Source organism: Gekko japonicus, unplaced genomic scaffold, assembly GCF_001447785.1.
Source record: "Gekko japonicus isolate JY-2015 unplaced genomic scaffold, Gekko_japonicus_V1.1 scaffold145, whole genome shotgun sequence".
NCBI classification, from domain to species: domain Eukaryota; kingdom Metazoa; phylum Chordata; class Lepidosauria; order Squamata; family Gekkonidae; genus Gekko; species Gekko japonicus.
This window is the reverse complement of record NW_015173678.1, coordinates 1,668,566-1,686,222: the sequence shown is the minus strand read 5'-3', so window position 1 is coordinate 1,686,222 and position 17,657 is coordinate 1,668,566. Positions and strand designations below refer to the sequence as shown.

General features: G+C 40.9%; 1 protein-coding gene across 1 annotated transcript in view; it reads right to left on the bottom strand.

The window, feature by feature from the left end:
* MPPED1 (metallophosphoesterase domain containing 1) overlaps positions 1–14,117 on the bottom strand; it is an 84,084-nt gene extending 69,967 nt beyond the window's left edge. The window contains exons 1-2 of the mRNA XM_015422972.1: positions 13,876–14,117; positions 5,490–5,671 (exon numbers count right to left, since the gene is read on the bottom strand). Coding sequence (XP_015278458.1) covers positions 5,490–5,671; positions 13,876–14,027 — 334 coding nt within the window. The 5' untranslated portion in view covers positions 14,028–14,117. The remainder of the gene's footprint in view (positions 1–5,489; positions 5,672–13,875) is intronic.
* Between the last annotated feature and the right edge of the window lie 3,540 nt (positions 14,118–17,657).

Here is a 17,657-nt window from a genome sequence, read left to right as displayed (position 1 = left end):
ACATCTGTGAACACCTCTTTTCTGTAATTTTTTGTTGCCTGCTCCTTGGGAGGAAAGCAATGGCGAACCTAAACAGCATGATAAAAAGTAGAGACATCACCCTGCCAACAAAAGTCCGGATGGTCAAAGCAATGGTATTCCCAGTAGTCATGTATGGCTGCGAGAGTTGGACTATAAGGGAGGCCGAGCGCCGAAGAATAGATTCTTCTGAACTATGGTGCTGGAGAAGACTCTTGAGAGTCCCTTGGACTGCAAGAAGATCAATCCTAAAAGAAATCAACCCTGACTGTTCCCTGGAAGGCCAGGTAATGAAACTGAAGCTCAAATACTTTGGCCACCAAATGAGAAGGGAGCACTCACTGGAGAAGACCCTGATGCTGGGAAAGATTGAAGGTCAAAGAAGACGGGGACGGCAAAGGATGAGTTGGTTAGACAGTGTCATAGATGCAACGAACATGAAATTGAGCAAACTTCAGAGGACGGCAGAAGACAGGAAGGCCTGGTGTGATTTGGTCCATGGGGTCGCAAAGAGTCGGACTCGACTGTGCGACTGAACAACAACAAATTCTTTTCTTCTTTTTGTAACTTTTTTCCCCAATAAGATTATCATTCTGTGCCTCTTTTCCTTATAGGTAGCGGGGATTTCTTTTAGCATTCGCCATCTGTGTTCATTTTTAAGGTGTTTAAAATTCCCGTAGCTTCTGCTTCATCTTCCTTTTGAGATATAGCTTTAAGGATTCCAAGATTTGACAGTCTTTTAGTAGGTCTGTTGCTCTTAGCTTCTACTTCATCTTCTCTTTAAATTATAGCTTTGAGAATTCCAAGATTTATCAGACTTTTAGTAGATCTGTTGTTTTTTCTGTAAATTTGTTCTGAGTCTGGCATTTTAAGAGTACTGCAGATCCTTTTCTCCATTGGTTGAATCAGGTTGTTCGTAGTATTTCCCTGCAGCTTGCATCATTTGGCCCTGGGGCTGCTCTTCTTCTAGCTTTGTTCGTTGCTGAAGGTCCTTTATCTGATTTGTAGTTTGGGTTAATGTTACAACAAGTTTGTCCATTGCAGGTTCTAAAGCTTCCTTTAATGCAAGGGTAACAGCGTCCACCATCATGTCCCAAAGCTCCTCCCAAAACAGCTGCAGCTGGTTAATTTCTGAGGAGCTCTGTAAGGGTACACCATCTGATTTTTCTTTTTAAATCCTGTCCCTGCATTTTAAGCTGTATCAAAAGTCCCAGCAAGGTCCACAGACTCTGCTATTTATTCTCATTAACCTTTTCAAAGTTTAGCATGCTTAGTAATATTGTCAATAACGTTCCTTCAGTACAGATCAGATTCTTAGATCTTCACTGGAAACGCTAGACAAAACAAGCTGATCCGTTCCCAGCAGAGAAAACAGAATGTGCTTCTATTCTGTTCTCAGCAGTAAAGCATGACGTCGCAAAGGGTTGTCGCAAGACGGTGAATTCCATGCTGTATATCTTTCTTGCTTGCTTTTTAAAAAAATTTATAGTTCTCTTGTAGAGGCTGAGATCTCTCTTTGCCCCAGTAAGTGTTTATCTCAACATTATTTTAATGACTCTTATCTCATCTCAGCTGCTTCGTGCGGGGGGGATTCCACCTCTCCTTTCTGTATCATTTTGGAGATTTAAAGGGGCTTATTCGAAGAAATCATAATACTCTTTAATATTCCTGTTGCTATTACAGGTACTCACAGTTGCGTGTCTTCATCAGTGTTCTGAATGAGGCTCAAAATAACTCTCTTACTTGGGGGCATTCACATCTGGTGCAGGTTATGGCTTCCAAACCTGCTCTTCTTTGTTCCGTGCTTCTGGGACGATCCAGGGCTTCCACCCACTTGTTGCCTCAAGCAAGGGGGCCGAATCAAGTACCTTGCTCCAGACCTCCCTCTAGGAGGTCCAGTAGGGTTCACGATCCCCTGAAACCCCCCTAAAAAGAATGAAGAATCAGTAGTAGCCAGGAGCAGTTCCTGGTGTCGACTGCCTTGATGCGCCGAAGCCCCACCTCCTCCAGTGGTTTCAAAAGCACATCAAGTCATCCTCCACAATCAACAAGGACAAAATCCCTGAGTCTTTCTCCTGGCAAAGGTGACCAAAATAGTTTCAGTCCCAAACCACACCTGAACTGAAACAGGTCCAGATAATCCATTTCTTCCAAAAATTATTTAGTTGCACATCCTCAAGCATCTTACCACTGGCTTAGAATAGGGTCTTCAGGGTCAAAGAAGGGATTTTTAAGGAGGTGGCCTGAATGATTCACTAATTCAACATAGCGTTCATCACTCCATCCACTTAAAGTAGGCTGCCCCTTGTGGCTAGATGCTATCTGCCAAGATAGACATAGATGCAGTAGGGCAACTCCCCCAAGCAACTTGCCTACAACCTTGGGCTGCAAAAATTGAATTTTATGAAAACCTCATGAGGCTGCACTCCAGCAGCATTCGGAGACTGATCTGCTATAACAAAACAGTCTAAGCCATTACAAAACATATTTCCCAGAGGTCAATCTCAAAAGCCTCCTCACCACCCAGTACAGCAGGCATGTCCAACTTCGAACAGGTAGTGATCTATTTTTTTCCAGCCAAAGGTGCAGGTGATCTACCACCATGAAAATAAAGTTTCAAATTAGTTTCAAATTAGATTTTAACCCACTAAAGTTGGGTTCCACCGCCCCCCCCCATTTATAATGCACCTTCTGTCATTTATTGGTAAGCAAAATAAGCAAAAACAAAACAGAGAGACGAAGATCCAGAAAGAACTGCGAACATTTTTCATTTTTTATTGAGTTATAACTTTCTTTAACTGTCTCAATAACTTTCTTTAACTTTTATTCAGAGTTATTTGTGTAAAAGATCAACAGGAATTGAAGACCTCTGGATGATGCCAAAACCACACATGCAGTTCTAAAAGTAAAAATAAGAATTCATCATACTGGCACCAATAATCAAATACCACTAAACAATCATCAAAAAAACCCAAACACCTGTCCAGCAAACCAGGAGACCAAGTGGGGCTGGTGATCTACCTCTGACCCCTCCGTGATCTACCTGTTGGACATACCTGCAGTACAGTTAAACTGCACAATATTGCACAGATGCAATGGTGGTGAGGGTAAAGTAAAAAGACTTCCTTGCCATTATTGTCACAAGGCACAATTTGTTCTCTGTTCTATGTTTGCAAGTTTTCCTCCATTAACCTTCTATAAATCTACCCATAGATTTAATTGCCTTAAGTTCATCCATAAAGCACATGGCTCCATGAGTTCATCAGGACGACACAAAAGTTCTGAAAACGTGTCAACCGCTGGGTCACCCATCCATTCCTTAAACTGATTAGGACATGGGCAAGAGCACTAGCTATATCTGTAAGAAACTCCCCAAGGGCCATATGCATTTATCTTCCTCTAGGGGCAGACCAACCTAAAACATTTCCTCATACCTGCACTATTAGAATGGTCTATCCTAAAGCTGAAGTCAGAGGGGCAGATAAAGGTAGGTTGATGGTTGGCTGGGAAGGAGATAGGGTTGCGAACTCCAGGTTGGGAAATTCATGGAGATTTGAGGGGTGGAGCCTGGAAAGGGTGAGTTTGAGGAGGGGTGGTACCTCAGACAGGTACAATGCCATAGACTCCACCCTCCAAACCAGCCATTCCCTCCTGTGGAACCATTTTTGCCAATCTCCAGGTGGGGACTGGAGATCACTCAGAATTACAACTGCTCTTCAGGTAGCAGAGATTAGTTCCTCTGGAGAAAATGCTGGATTCTGTCTCATTATACCCTGCTGAGGTCACCACAGCAAATTGACGCTGAGTGCCCAAAGCCAGGGCACTCTACCAGAGCCTCTTTCTAGAGCTCGTTGTATTTATTTCCACAACGAGCCTTATTCCTAGTATTGTATATATTTTTGGTCACTTCATCTCAAAAGATATCACTGAGCTGGAAAAAGTGCAGAAGAGTGCAACCAAGATGATGAAGGGGCTGGAACAACTTACCTATAAGGAAAGGCTAAGATTAGGGATTTTCAACTGGGGAAAAAAGATGACTGGGGGGCATAATAGAGGTTTATAAAACTATGCATGAGATGGAGGAAGTGATCAATGATAATCTATTTCTCCTGTCCCATAATCCTAGAACTCCAGGGCACCCACTGAATTTTATGGGCAACAAATTCAGGATAGACAACAGAAAGTATTTCTTCAGTCAACATGTAAGAAAATTGTAGAATCCACTTCTAGTGGATGCAGTGATGGTCACAAACATATGACAAGTAGCAACCAACTTATGGCGACCTCAGCAAAGGGCTTTCATGGGAAGTGAGAAGCAGAGGTATTTTGCCATTGCCTTCCTCCAGTCTTCCTGGTGGTTCCCCATCCAAGTACGGACCCGGATTAGTTTCCGAGATCTGATGAGATCAGGCTATACCATACCATTCCACATCACTAGCCATGAACACACACAACTTTAAAAGGGGATCAGACAGATTCATGGAGATTGCCATGGTGACTAAAGGGAAACTCCATATGTACTTACTGCTTTTATTTATTTAGAGCACTTCTAGCCCATCATTATGAGTGTTAGGAGGCAACACCAGGAGAAGGACCATACCCCTCTGTGACGACCCCTTATCTGGGAAGGACTGGTTCCCTTTAAATGTGTTCTTTATTTTGTTCTACTAGGGTATATCCAGCTGCCACCAGGAAATGTAAGGCTTTCCAAACCTTTATACTTTACTTTTGCTATTACTGGGTAGGTAGGTTGAGTTCAAGGCTTATGGGGAACTATGTGGTACTGAGAAAGTATTTCTTTCAAAGCTGGTATACTTAAATAAAAGAGGATTTATTGAAATAATTCATAAATAAGAGGGTATAACAATGTAACTCGGAATGTGAATATTTTGAACAATTGTTTGGTGTCTCACATAAGATCTGCTCCCTTACTGACAGGGATCTTTCAGGTAACTTTGTAACACTTTAACTCAAGGTCTTATAAGTTCACTGTTTCTCTCCAAGATATCAGGACATACAGCCTTTCCTATAATTTGTCTTCAATTTAAACTTTCATTTACTTTTTTCTTATTCTCTCTAACTTCCTTCATACACAGAACTAAACTCTTATATTACACACAAGACCGCTTCTCTCACAGACCTCAGAACGAACTCTTAACAACTGTCTTTATCAACTGTCAAACTTGTAACTGTCACTCCTGACAGACATACCTATTCATCCACTCAGAACCACTTCCAAAACCCCTCCCCCTCTCTGTCAATCACCAATCACACCACTCTTGTCTCTTCAACCACTCTAGTATATCTCAGCCATGCAATCAAACTTTTAAAGAGACACACATACATATTAAACAAGGAATCATTACACCCTCCCATACCTTAGGATTTTTTTCTGTTCATTCAGCAGAGTGGTGGCTTTATACATTTATTGAGTGAAATTAATTTTCATATTTATTTGTAATGATACTCACCTAACCACTCATTGAATTTTTTAACTTCACTAGGAAGTCCCAGTTCAGTGAAATCACCAGCATGTATTAAGACATCTCCATATGGCATTTGGATTGGATCTGTTCTAGAATGAGTATCAGATATACAGACAAATCGTGTGTATCCTGGAGGCTTGGGAGCATCATGTGGTACAGGATCCACCCTATGTGAAAAGCATTAGAGAGACATGGTTACAAAATAAAATCAAATGCATCATATTTTGTAGATTTCTTGTTTGCGGTCCTAACATATAGAATTTTTTAATCATGTATGATATAGTTCGAGTGAGCACAATTTACCATACCTCTCAACCCTCCAGTTTCAACCCGGATACACCTGGGTGGTTGTTTTTTAACTGTACAGATTTTAAAACAACAGCTTTTCCCCCTTTCCCTTTCCTTTAATCTAATTAAAGCACCTTGACTTAAAGTCTTGAACGATCAACAACCTGTCTGCTAAGTAGCATCATCTGGACACAACACTAAACCAATGAAAAAATCTTGCAAAACAAGGGCAATATTATGGAATCTGTCAGATAAAAGGAGTAAAACTAGCTTGTGATGAGACAAATAAATACATAAAGATGAAAAATTATCTAGGCACTGTATTAAAAACCTATTTCTAAGACTAATATAAAGAGGACACTCAAAGAAAATATTTATTAAAGTACTAATTTCCCGCTGAGAATAACAAAGGTGGTCTGAGTAAGGAATCTTTCTTAATCTTCGTATTGTAACTAGAGCTGGCTGTGCATTCAATCGAGACAATAAGAATACTCTAAAATAAAAAGGACACAGAGAGGAAAATTTTGAAGAAACATGGCCAAGATTCTACAATTGGATTGAAGAGTATAATAAATAATTTGTCCCTAGAATCCTTATATATGCTTTCTGAGTCTGAGGCCTTTTTAAAAATAAAATCTAGTTTATTGGGATCAGAGCTACAAACTCTTTATAGCCTGGCTAACAGAACCTGTTCACCCTTAGATCTGGGGATTGTTCCTAATGCAAATCTTCCAGCAGTATACCTCTATCAACTCATAGCTCCAAATTTGCATAGAGCCATATCCTTGGCTAGATTTAATGTTCTTCCTTCAGCTGTCTTATCTGGCAGATTCCAAGGGACTCCCTATCCTAGCAGGTGCTGTCCTTGTAAGAAATACTGTGTTGAAACTGTTGCCCATGTCCTCCTCCAGTGCCCTCTCTATTTGGCGTCCCGTCGGGATCTTCTATATCCCATATTAGGCCAATTTTAAGAGACTCCTGATGATTTTAAACTCCTTTTCTTGCTCGATAATTCAGATACAGAAATAACTGAAATAGTCCTACGGCCTGATAAGTGATATTATGAATTAGGTTTTATTATGATGTTACTCTGTGACGTTACTGTGCAATTTTAATTTTACTCTGCATGATACCCTGCCAACAAAAGTCCGCATGGTCAAAGCAATGGTATTCCCAGTAGTCATGTATGGCTGCGAGAGTTGGACTATAAGGAAGGCCGAGTGCCGAAGAATAGATTCTTTGGTGCTGGAGAAGACTCTTGAGAGTCCCTTGGACTGCAAGAAGATCAAATCAGTCAATCCTAAAAGAAATCAACCCTGACTGTTCCCTGGAAGGCCAGATAATGAAACTGAAGCTCAAATACTTTGGCCACCAAATGAGAAGGGAGCACTCACTGGAGAAGACCCTGATGCTGGGAAAGATTGAAGGTCAAAGAAGACGAGGACGGCAAAGGATGAGATGGTTAGACAGTGTCATAGATGCAACGAACATGAAATTGAGCAAACTTCAGAGGACGACGGAAGACAGGAGGGCCTGGCGGGAGCTGGTCCATGGAGTCGCGAAGAGTCGGACTCGACTGTGCGACTGAACAACAAAATCTTTATTTATATGTCAATAAAAGGCTTTGGATTTGGTATAATAAATAAAACATAAATATAACCAAAGTAGAGGACAATAAGAACATTTACAATAAAATGTGCAAAGTTATGTTTTAACAACATTAGGTGTAGAATTTTATAATGAGTGATGTATGGTTGACAAAACAGTTTTATTTAAAAAGGTGGAGAGACTCTCCCATTTTGTGTTAGTATTGTTATGTTTGTGTGTGCTGATGTTTTGTTTATGTTTGTTGTTATAAAATAAAACTATTTAACCGGGGGGGGGGAGAAAGCTCTAAAATAACTTGGGATAGTTAGATAAAAAGCATAGGAAAGGCAGTGATTTTGGTGGTGGAATACCAAAAAATAAAGAAGAGCAAACCCTGCAGGCATGAGACTATGTGCTCAAGGAATCCCTTTCTTGGATATTCTTCTTGATATAGGACTTAACAACTGCAGGTTCCAGGGCCTGAATAATGTCAGAATTTAGTCCAATAAGAGACTTTTGTGTCAAGAATCTTGGACCAAGAGGATTTATAAGAATCTGCTTTTAATAAAGATAGGTATTTGGAATTACTATAGAGCACTTTAAGGTGCAAACTGAAGGCCAATTGCCAAGCTTTAACCTCCAAGGATGGTTGACCCAATTCTGCTTGTAGGAACACTCCAGCTACACATTTTGGTGTGTTGGTTAACTTACAAAGGAAACAAAGTAGAGGGAGATCTGAGGATTCTTTGACTGATTGGATGCAGATGGCTGCCCCGAAAAGCAAGATAGGGACAATTCTCATACTGAAAAATTAAATCGCCCTGGGTATATATCATCCTCCACAGTATCTAAAAAAGTTTCTGATGTCTTCAGTACAAGCTGCTGCTTTCATCAGCATGGCTTTTCAATGAGAGGACCAACTCAAATTATATGTGAAAATTATTCCCAGATACGTAAATTTCTTCACTTGTTGATATACCATTGGTATAAGGGAAGGTTCCTTTTCTTCTGAAAGAGAAGTAATTTACATTTACCATAATTAATTTCTAGATCTTCAGAATGGCAGTAAATGGCAAATTTTGTTCAATAGTCTCTGGAGTACAACACAAGAGCGGGACAGCAGAACTGCAGCATCAGCATATAATAAGACTGGGATCTCTAGGCTGGGAAGACGAGGGTGACGATTTTTGTCAAGGGAGCCAGATAAATAATTTAAATATAAGTTGAACAAGAATGGAGCTAACAAGCACCCCCGGTAGACTCCCTTGTCAATAGAAAAGCTTTTAGACAAATCTCCTTCTATACTGCAATGGACCTAAATACTATGGCCGATATGAAGATTTTTCTATCAACCATAGTTGTCATCTATCCATAGTGAATTTCCTTCATTTGTTCCAAAGTCTTGATCTAGAGGTGCTGACAAATATTCCCTTAAGATCCATAAATGTGATTTTGGGCTGTATCAACAGAAGTATAGTGTCCAGATCATGCGAAGTGATGGTATCACTTTCTTCTGCTCTGATTAGACCTCACCTAGAGTATTGTGTTCAGTTTGAGGCATCACAATTTAAGAAGGATATAGACAAGCTGGAACATGTCCAGAGGAGGGCAATGAAGATGGTGAGGAGTCTGGAGACTAAGTCTGATGAGGAAAGGTTGAAGAAGCTGTGTATGTTTATTTATTTATTTATATTTCAATTTATATCCCGCTCACCCCCGAAGGGCTCGGAGCAGCTTACATGTTTCAATTCATACAATCCTAAACCTAGGGCCACATACATGTAGGGGGCGTGACAAGCCTACCAGGCACCCTTTTCTGTGTAGCGGATCTTCATTGTTACTGCCTTGCGGGAGGTAGTCCGGCGGCGTCCACTCCAGCGCTGGTCTTTGAGGTTCCTCCTTCTGGCTGTTGCGAATTCATTTCCGGGCCTGGACCACTCGCACTTCCACGCGTGCTCGCGGCCTCCGTCCAAGTAGGCTCCGGCCTGCATCGCTCCGCCTCCACGCTTGTTGGTCCGGCCTCCTTTGTTCACCTTTCGCCTCGCCAGCCGCCATATTCTTTCCGCCACCGCCGTTCACCGTTTCGCCACCGCTACACAAGGGACGGATGCCCCCCCGCTCTATTAACAGGTACCCATTTATCTAATCGCCCTTTAACGGGCTTTCGAACCGCTGGGTGGGCGGGAGCTGGGACGTAGGCCGGGAGCTCACTCCGGCCGCGGTGGGGCTCGAACAGCCGAAGCTGTTCGGCCAGATGTTAATGCAGGCTGCACTTACTGCCTGCGCCACCGCTCCCATAATTGCAGTTTAGACTGCAGAGGAGATGACTGAGGGGTGATATGATAACCATCTTCAAGTACTTGAAGGGCTGTCATATAGAGGATGTGCAGAGTTGTTTTCTGTTGCCCCAGAATGTCAGACCAGAACCAACGGGTTGAAATTCATCAAGAGTTTTTAGCTAAACATTAGCAAGAACTTCCTGACAGTTAGAGCAGTTCCTCAGTGGAACAGGCTTCCTTAGGAGGTGGTGGGCCCTCTTTCTTGGAGGTTTTCAAACAGATTCTAGATGGCCATCTGTCAGCAATGCTGATTCTGTGAACTTAGGCAGATCATGAGAGGGAGGGCAGGAAGGGTTGCATCAGTGCTTAGTTCTTGTGACCCTTTCTTACACACCCAGGGAAATGCTAATCACCACTTTGTGATCAGGAAGCAATTTTTGTCAAGGCCAGTTTGGCTGGAGATCCTGGGGTTTTTTTTGTCATCTTCTGAGTGTGGAACAGCGGTCAGTGTGGGTGTGGGGGGAAGTATTTGTGAATCTTCTGCCTTGTGGAGGGGGTTGGACTAGATGACCCTGGAGGTTCCTTCCAACTATATGATTCTCTGACTCTAAGACTACATAAAGAACTCCTTCTGAAAGCAAAGTATATTTTTTGGCTAAACAGAAGAGAATCAGACTATTGTCTGTACCACCACATTACGGAAGACAGTAGATGAAGGAATTTCTCCTCCATTCGGGAGACATTGCCTAACATTAGAACCAACTATAATAATCAACAGAGGAAACTCTTACTCGAATTTGATTATTCCATCTGATAATCTTGAAGTCTGCATGATAACGGAGCCCTCCTCCCCACTTGCTGGAGAAAAGTGCCCCTGACTATCTTCACCGCAATATAAGGGTTCCCCAAAGAAGCCACTTGAAATTTTGTCCTGGAATGTAGCAGGGTGGTCGCGATGCCTCTACTCGTATATAGATGGTCCTTTCTTTCAACGTGGCTTTGATATTATTATTCTACAGGAGACATGGTTGGCGGAAACCTTACATTTAGATGGATACTACTCCTATAATTTAGCGGTTATGCCAGATAAAGGCCCAGGAAGATTAAGGGAAGGGCTGGGTATTTTTATTTCTAACTCTCTTAATGCTCAGTGCATATCGAAACCCTCCTTGAACCGCTTAGCCATGGCCTTTTTGGTAAGATGGGCGAAGGGAAATATAATTATAGTAAATGCTTACCTCCCACCTATCGAAAAAGTCGCTCATTGAGGAAAACTGGAGAGCATTAGATAACTTTATTACAGACCTCACTCTTGAACATCCAGAAGCCCAAATTTTATTGGCAGGTGATCTAATACTCATTGGAGTATTCTTGATAACCCAATTGATCACTGCAGTTCATTTAAATACCTAGGAGTAATTTTTAAAGAAACACTGAATTGGAAAACCCACATGGGAGGGGTTAAATCATCAGCACGAAGGATTGTTTGTTCTACTGAACACTTCTTCACAAAGGGCGGGCGATTAATTGATCCAGCACTGAAATTGTTCAAGTGCAAAGTCGTGCCCCACTTATTATATGGAGTGGAAGTGTGGGGTTGGAAAGAGGATATCTACCCTTGAGGTAATCCAAAATTATTCCCTAAGACGAATCTTACGTCTCCCCAGGGGATCTCCTGCGGCCTTGATGCGAGCAGAAACAGGACTCCCCTCTATTAAGGCAAGGGTACACCTTGCAATTATAAAATGCTGGAAGAAGATCAATTTGTCTAGATCTAACTCTTTAAGCCACCAACCTGTTAGATTGTTATTAACAAAAGACCCTACACATTCTGATTCCTTTAGCAATATATTTGGTAGATACATCATACCTGATGAACTCCTTGGGGCCTCAGGCGACAATTCCCAACTCAGGGAATGGATATTCAAATCAGATGCTGTGATAGACCGCTCTGCTATCATAAAGTTGAAAACAGCTCCGTGGTACAAATTTGTCAAATCTGATCATTCTAGATCATCCTATCTACATAATATTTCCAACTATAACCTCAGGGTGTCTTTTACTGCCTTGCATTTTCAAAAAATGTACACAGCATTGCGGGAGGGTCAAGTTCTTCAAGTTCCAACAGACCACAGTATATGTATTTATGGTTCGCTTGCCATTGAAAACCTCCCTCACTGTATCTTAGCCTGTCCGTTATACAATGCACCCAGAGACAAATTCTTGACAGGAATTTTATTTGCTATAAAAGCATATTTTGAAAATGAGAAGATTGTATTCTTGTTATCAGATACCGACGAGTTTGTAACCTATATAGTCTCCCTTTCTGCCCTTGCGGCCAAAAAGATTAAAGCCAGGGCGGCACCATAGGGGCCATTCTTATAACATGTAGGCTATTTTAACCCATTCTCATTTTAGGTATGTGATTTTAGGTTTTACTTCTTTATGTATTTCATCATACTATTTTACTGATCTATGGCTAACACAATAAATCCTTTGAATAGCTTAGCAGCCCAAAGTAAACGATCCCACTCCAGCCACAAGGCCTTCTTTTTGTTTAACAACAGCTTTATATTCCTACCTCAGAAGAAGTAGATACCGTAGTATATGCCTTGAGTTACAGATTTTAAACTGGCGGTGCATATAACATCTTGCAAGCTTGAATGCTATACAATCTTCATCAAACCACAAGCTTCCCAATAGAAGACCAAAAGAACTTTTAGCTGAACAATCAGATGTATATATTGGTTGAAATAAATCTATCAAATCCTTTAAAATGTCTAGAAGATCTGAGGCATTACTGCAAAGTAGAGATCAAGGTCTTAAGGTAAATTGCTTTGGAATGGGTTCTTAATTCTTCAGCCTTCTTCCCTATAGTTTGGCTCCAGTGCAAAGGTCTAAGTTTACCATGAGTTTGCCAAAACTGCAAGAGCTCGAGATGGATAATTAGCTTTACCTGGGACAAAAGGGAGATGGTCACCCCCAGATATTCAGTTCCAATAAATTAGATTAAGCCAAACAATTCAAAGGAAACAATAAAATAATCAATAACGCTGGCACCACAAATGTATAATCCCCATAGTTATCAACTTGGGGCAACCATTGACAATCTTCAAACCATTACTAGCTATTTGGGAATTTTCTCCCTGCTCTGTTTATCTTAATGTCCTTTGACTTTCTTATCCCGACAGGGAAATTAGCTGCAGATTGGTCACTGAAGCTTTTAAGGAAAGGTTTGAGGAGGGACTCTTTGGGTGTGGCCTCGCAGCAATCACTGGGTGACAATACCACCCAACCTGCATGAGTCACCTAGGCCTGGCTCCTTTTAAGGGAAGTTGAAGACAGTCATAACATGGATCATCAAAACCCAAGTACAGAACAGTTTTGAAAATATCTGTAAGAGAGAGGAGCAGTAGAAAACAAGGTGTGCACAATCCCAATCTTTAAACCACAATTAATTATAAATCTTCATCGGTCATTGTATATAGTTGGCATGTAAACAATCTCCCAAATGACACCTGACATATTTGGGTTTTGTAAATGCTGGTCAAATTAATTTATGTTCTCTGGTATCAGAGAGGAAGAGTAATCTCTAACAAAACAAAACATACCTTTGATTTCCTACCCAAGTGTTTTACAGTATATTTTAATGGTTAATTTGGCTTCCTTCTTTCCTTTCTGCCTCTAAACTTTATTAGCATGTTTCATTTTAACATAATGATCTTCAGCTTTACATTAAAAGTAAATCACCTTTCAGAGCAATTAACTTTACAGATGTTTTCATTAGGCACAAAAAGCAAAAACCAAAGACATTAATTTAATTACTCTTCACCCTGTGCCTTTCACATACTGTCAGTACTGAAGAAGGATTTGTGAGACTGCTATCCATTCTATTTCATTTGTTGCAGCTGTTCTCCTGTCAGTCTAGAGTTCTTGAATTTCTGGCAAAATAATGAAAATATTTTGGTTCTAAATCCAAGTTTGATATTAAGAGCAATGCTACGTGATTACTCATCAATGGCATAATTAATCAGTAAAAAAACAAGAATTACTGCTATTTTACCGAAGCCGTTGAACATTCCAACATTCCCCTTCCATCTACTAACAAAGATACCTACTTCTCCTAAATTCTTGTTTTCACTGGAACAGCAAGTGCTATATTGACACAGCAATAACCATTCAGAAGTCTGTGCTACGGCAATAACAGTAATACTCACATTTGCACATGTGGAGGCTGGAAACGTCCCTGATTAATGTTGTAGAACGTGAACGCCTGTGTTGGGTTTGTGCTGTACTCATCCACTTCAATTATGAGTCTACTGTGTTGATGCCTTCGAGCCGTCATAATGTGCGACTGGGCAAAAGCCATGTTTGCTCTGTGGGGTAACACTAATTTTTCAGGGAATCATCTCCACTTTCTGTCCACAGTAGATGACAATGTCCACATACGTTTGGTACTTTATTATGCATATGTACCCATTCTGTAAACCTATAACATGCTGAAAAAGTGTAAGGGTTGACAACTAATGTACTTGAGTTGTACTATATCAAATACATTTAGAAGAAGAAGATAAATGCTAACAGCTTCAACATCTTATTACAAATCTCCACAACTCAACAATTCAATAAAATGTGTGAGTGCTGGTTAGCAGGAAGAAAAAAGGAAAGCAACATTTTAAGAAAACAGTGCTATCCTAAACAGAATAACACCCTTAATCACAAATCCACTGAACAATGCTTTATTACACAGAAATAACATGTCACACGTGAAAGTTTTGCCAAAACAATTATTTGCTTCCACTTCCTCCCTAAACTCAGCCTGAATGTTTGTATCATTGCTTCAACCGAGTGCATGCCTTTGCATGCACAGATTGTAAACAAATATGTGTTTCAAAGAAACCAGTATGTTTTCTCCTATGGTTCAATGTCATTCCTAAAATTAAGAATTACTTAGGCAAATGTTTAAACTTACAACAGTAAATGCATTGTTGAATCAAAAAAGGTGCCACAAATGTGCATCTCATTCATGATTTTTCCTCATAATTTTTAATAAAGCAAATACATTATTTGACTGCATCTACCACATGTAAATTATGCCAGTCCCATGTTTGTAACCAAGAGCGAACATTCCACACCTTAGTAATGGTAATTTTTGCAGACATCAAAAGACTCAAGGTAATTCATAAACCCATGCACATACTGTATAATAATCCAACCACTTAACCACTTTGTAGCCACTTATGTCATCAAGTCATTAAATAACTCTTAATACCCCTCAGAATGTCTAAATTACATGTCACAAACTCATCATGTCTTACAATGCCAGCAACAGATAAAATAATGACTTTCAGGTTTGTGCAAGTAAATTCACTGCTTGCTGTTCTTATACATCCCCAGTCACCAACCAACACAATCAGTTTCTCATTTTGTAGACAGTGCTGTTTTGACTGATCATCCATTTTTCTCATATAGTGCGAGATTCAGCGGTGGAGAGGGAGAATGAATATGTTCTGGAGGCATGTCCAATTTTCTTCCACAGATATTTTTAAATGCTACCTCTTTCCAGCTGTTTGAGGATTTGATTCAAAGGGAAATGCTGCTTTTGTAAATCCCCAAATTGTTATGTAAACTGAGTAGAATATAAAGAGAAATCCATATGCTCTGAAAAGGAGCATCTTCCCCAAACTCATCTTTTGAAAAATCACACAGGAGTATACAACATCAATTTACCTATGAATTCTATCTCTAATCCTGAAATATTCCCTGACATAGGATTTTCTCAGATTACTTCCATGTTTTCTACTGTATTTTAAATGACACTTCAGCGCTGCCAAGCCAAGCCAAGCCAAGCCAAGCCAAACAATTAAAAAGAGTGGAAAATTTCATAAAGTAGGACTTAATGGGCTCTCAGTGATATAACACTATTTTCTGTAAAAGAATGAAAAGTAAAAACTTACAGTTTACAAACCACCAAGACTTTCATGACCCTATGCTCACATCGTCAAAGCTGCACTACCTGAAAAACAGATAAGCACAGAATTAATATAATTGGATTATAATTATTCTCTCCAAATTAACACTGATCTAATATAAAGAAGGGATAGCGGGCACTTAGATTTGAAAGAAAAAATACAGAAAACAAAGAGTAATACAGTATTTCACTATTTATGTATACTGGAAACAGTTTGCCAGGAACCCTGGAAACACCATAATTTGGAAGGCAATACAACTTTTTCTACTGAGCTAAATTTTCTCAAACTCAGACTTTTGTTTCTCAAGCAGCTGAGAAATTCAGCCCCATAGGGAAATTCCCACACACCTGCCTACTGGTAACAAACTAGTAAAAATTAAGCACTCTAAAGGCTGTTTGATTTCAGTACAATAGATATATAGGCCCCTGCCACACGGGGGGAAATTGCTGCGGGCAAAGTGTGGGTTTTGAAAGCCGCACCAAAAGAGACACACGGTGGCGGGCTCACACAGATTCCCTGAGCCGCCGCGCAGTTCCTCCCTGGCACGATCAGATGCCAGGGGGAAGCCACTGAAGAAAGAGCGAGGCAGCCGAACTGCGCATGTGTGCACTTGCGCAGTTTGGCCGGGAGCTTGGATTGCTACCGAAGACGAGTGCGCCGGCGATCCCACGGCCGCGCTTGCTGCGGCGTTCCAGGTAAGTCCTGCTCTTTTGCAGGTTCTTTTTTGATGCGCGCTTTAGGCTTGAAGGGACGGATCGGGGACGGGTGCATGCCGATTCCCAGATTTTGCTGTGTGCTCGCGCCCGTTTGCTGCGCCCACGATTCGTCCCTCTCCCGGGCCAAAACCTTCCGTGTGACCGGGGGCATATATTTAAATATTTGTTTGAAAACAACTGAAACTAAAATGTAGTAGTTTCAGCTAGAATGAAAACTCTGTCCATGTGATGTCATCTAACTGACTTAACAGGGAGTTTTTCCTAATAGTTTAAAAGTTGTAGCCTTTGCAAGAAACCTTATTTATCAAACTTGGCAGTGTATATTCTTTGTAACTAAAGTTACTTTAATAAGCCATGAACTGCTCACTGTCAAATGGCCCTGCCAATGAAATTTAAGACTACCTGGTTCAAAATGCAAAGCCTAGGAATCTGCTGACGTTTGGGGGGGGGGGCTGTTTCAAGCTGAGGTCAAGGAAGGCACTCCCTTGTGCTTGAAGTGATTTCAAAATTTAGTAATTGAAGGACCCTCATTTTCATTAAAAATATTTTTTCTGGATCCAGAGCACTGGTAAACTACATCTTAAAAGCAATTAAAGAAAACCATGCCCTCCACTGTAGAAATCACATTTATATTCAGTAATTGAGACTGCATTCTGTCTATGCACAGGAGCCCAGCTGCAACTTTGTAGCTTTCCAAGAAGGAAAGATGTGAGGGGATGCGTAATTAAACCCCAAACACAGACCTCAAATATTTAAGTGCTTACAGATGCAAATAGAATCATAGAGTTGGAAGGGGCCATACAGACCATCTAGTCCAACCCCCTGCCCGATGCAGGACCAGCCTAAAGCATCTCTGATAAATATTTGTCCAGCCTCTTTAGAAAGCTGTCAGTGAAGGGGAGCTACCCATCTCTCTAGGCAGCTGATTCCACCTTTGAACCACTCTGACCGTGAAAAAGTTTTTCCTAATATCCAGCTGATACTGTTCTGCATGTAATTTAAACCCGTTGCTTTGGGTCCTATCCTCTGCTGCCAACTGGAACAGTTCCTTGCCCTCCTCCAAATGACAGCCTTTTAAATATTTAAAGAGAGCAATTGTGTCCCCCCTCAATCTCCTCTTCTACAAACTAAACATTCCCAAGACCCTTAGCCTTTCCTCATAGGGCTCAGTCTCCAGACCCCTGATCATCCCCGTCGTTCTCTTCTGCACCCTCTCAATTTTGTCCACATCCTTTTTGAAGTGAGGCCTCCAGAACTGCACACAGTACTCAAGATGCAGCCTGACCAAGGCAGTATACAGAGGGGCTATGA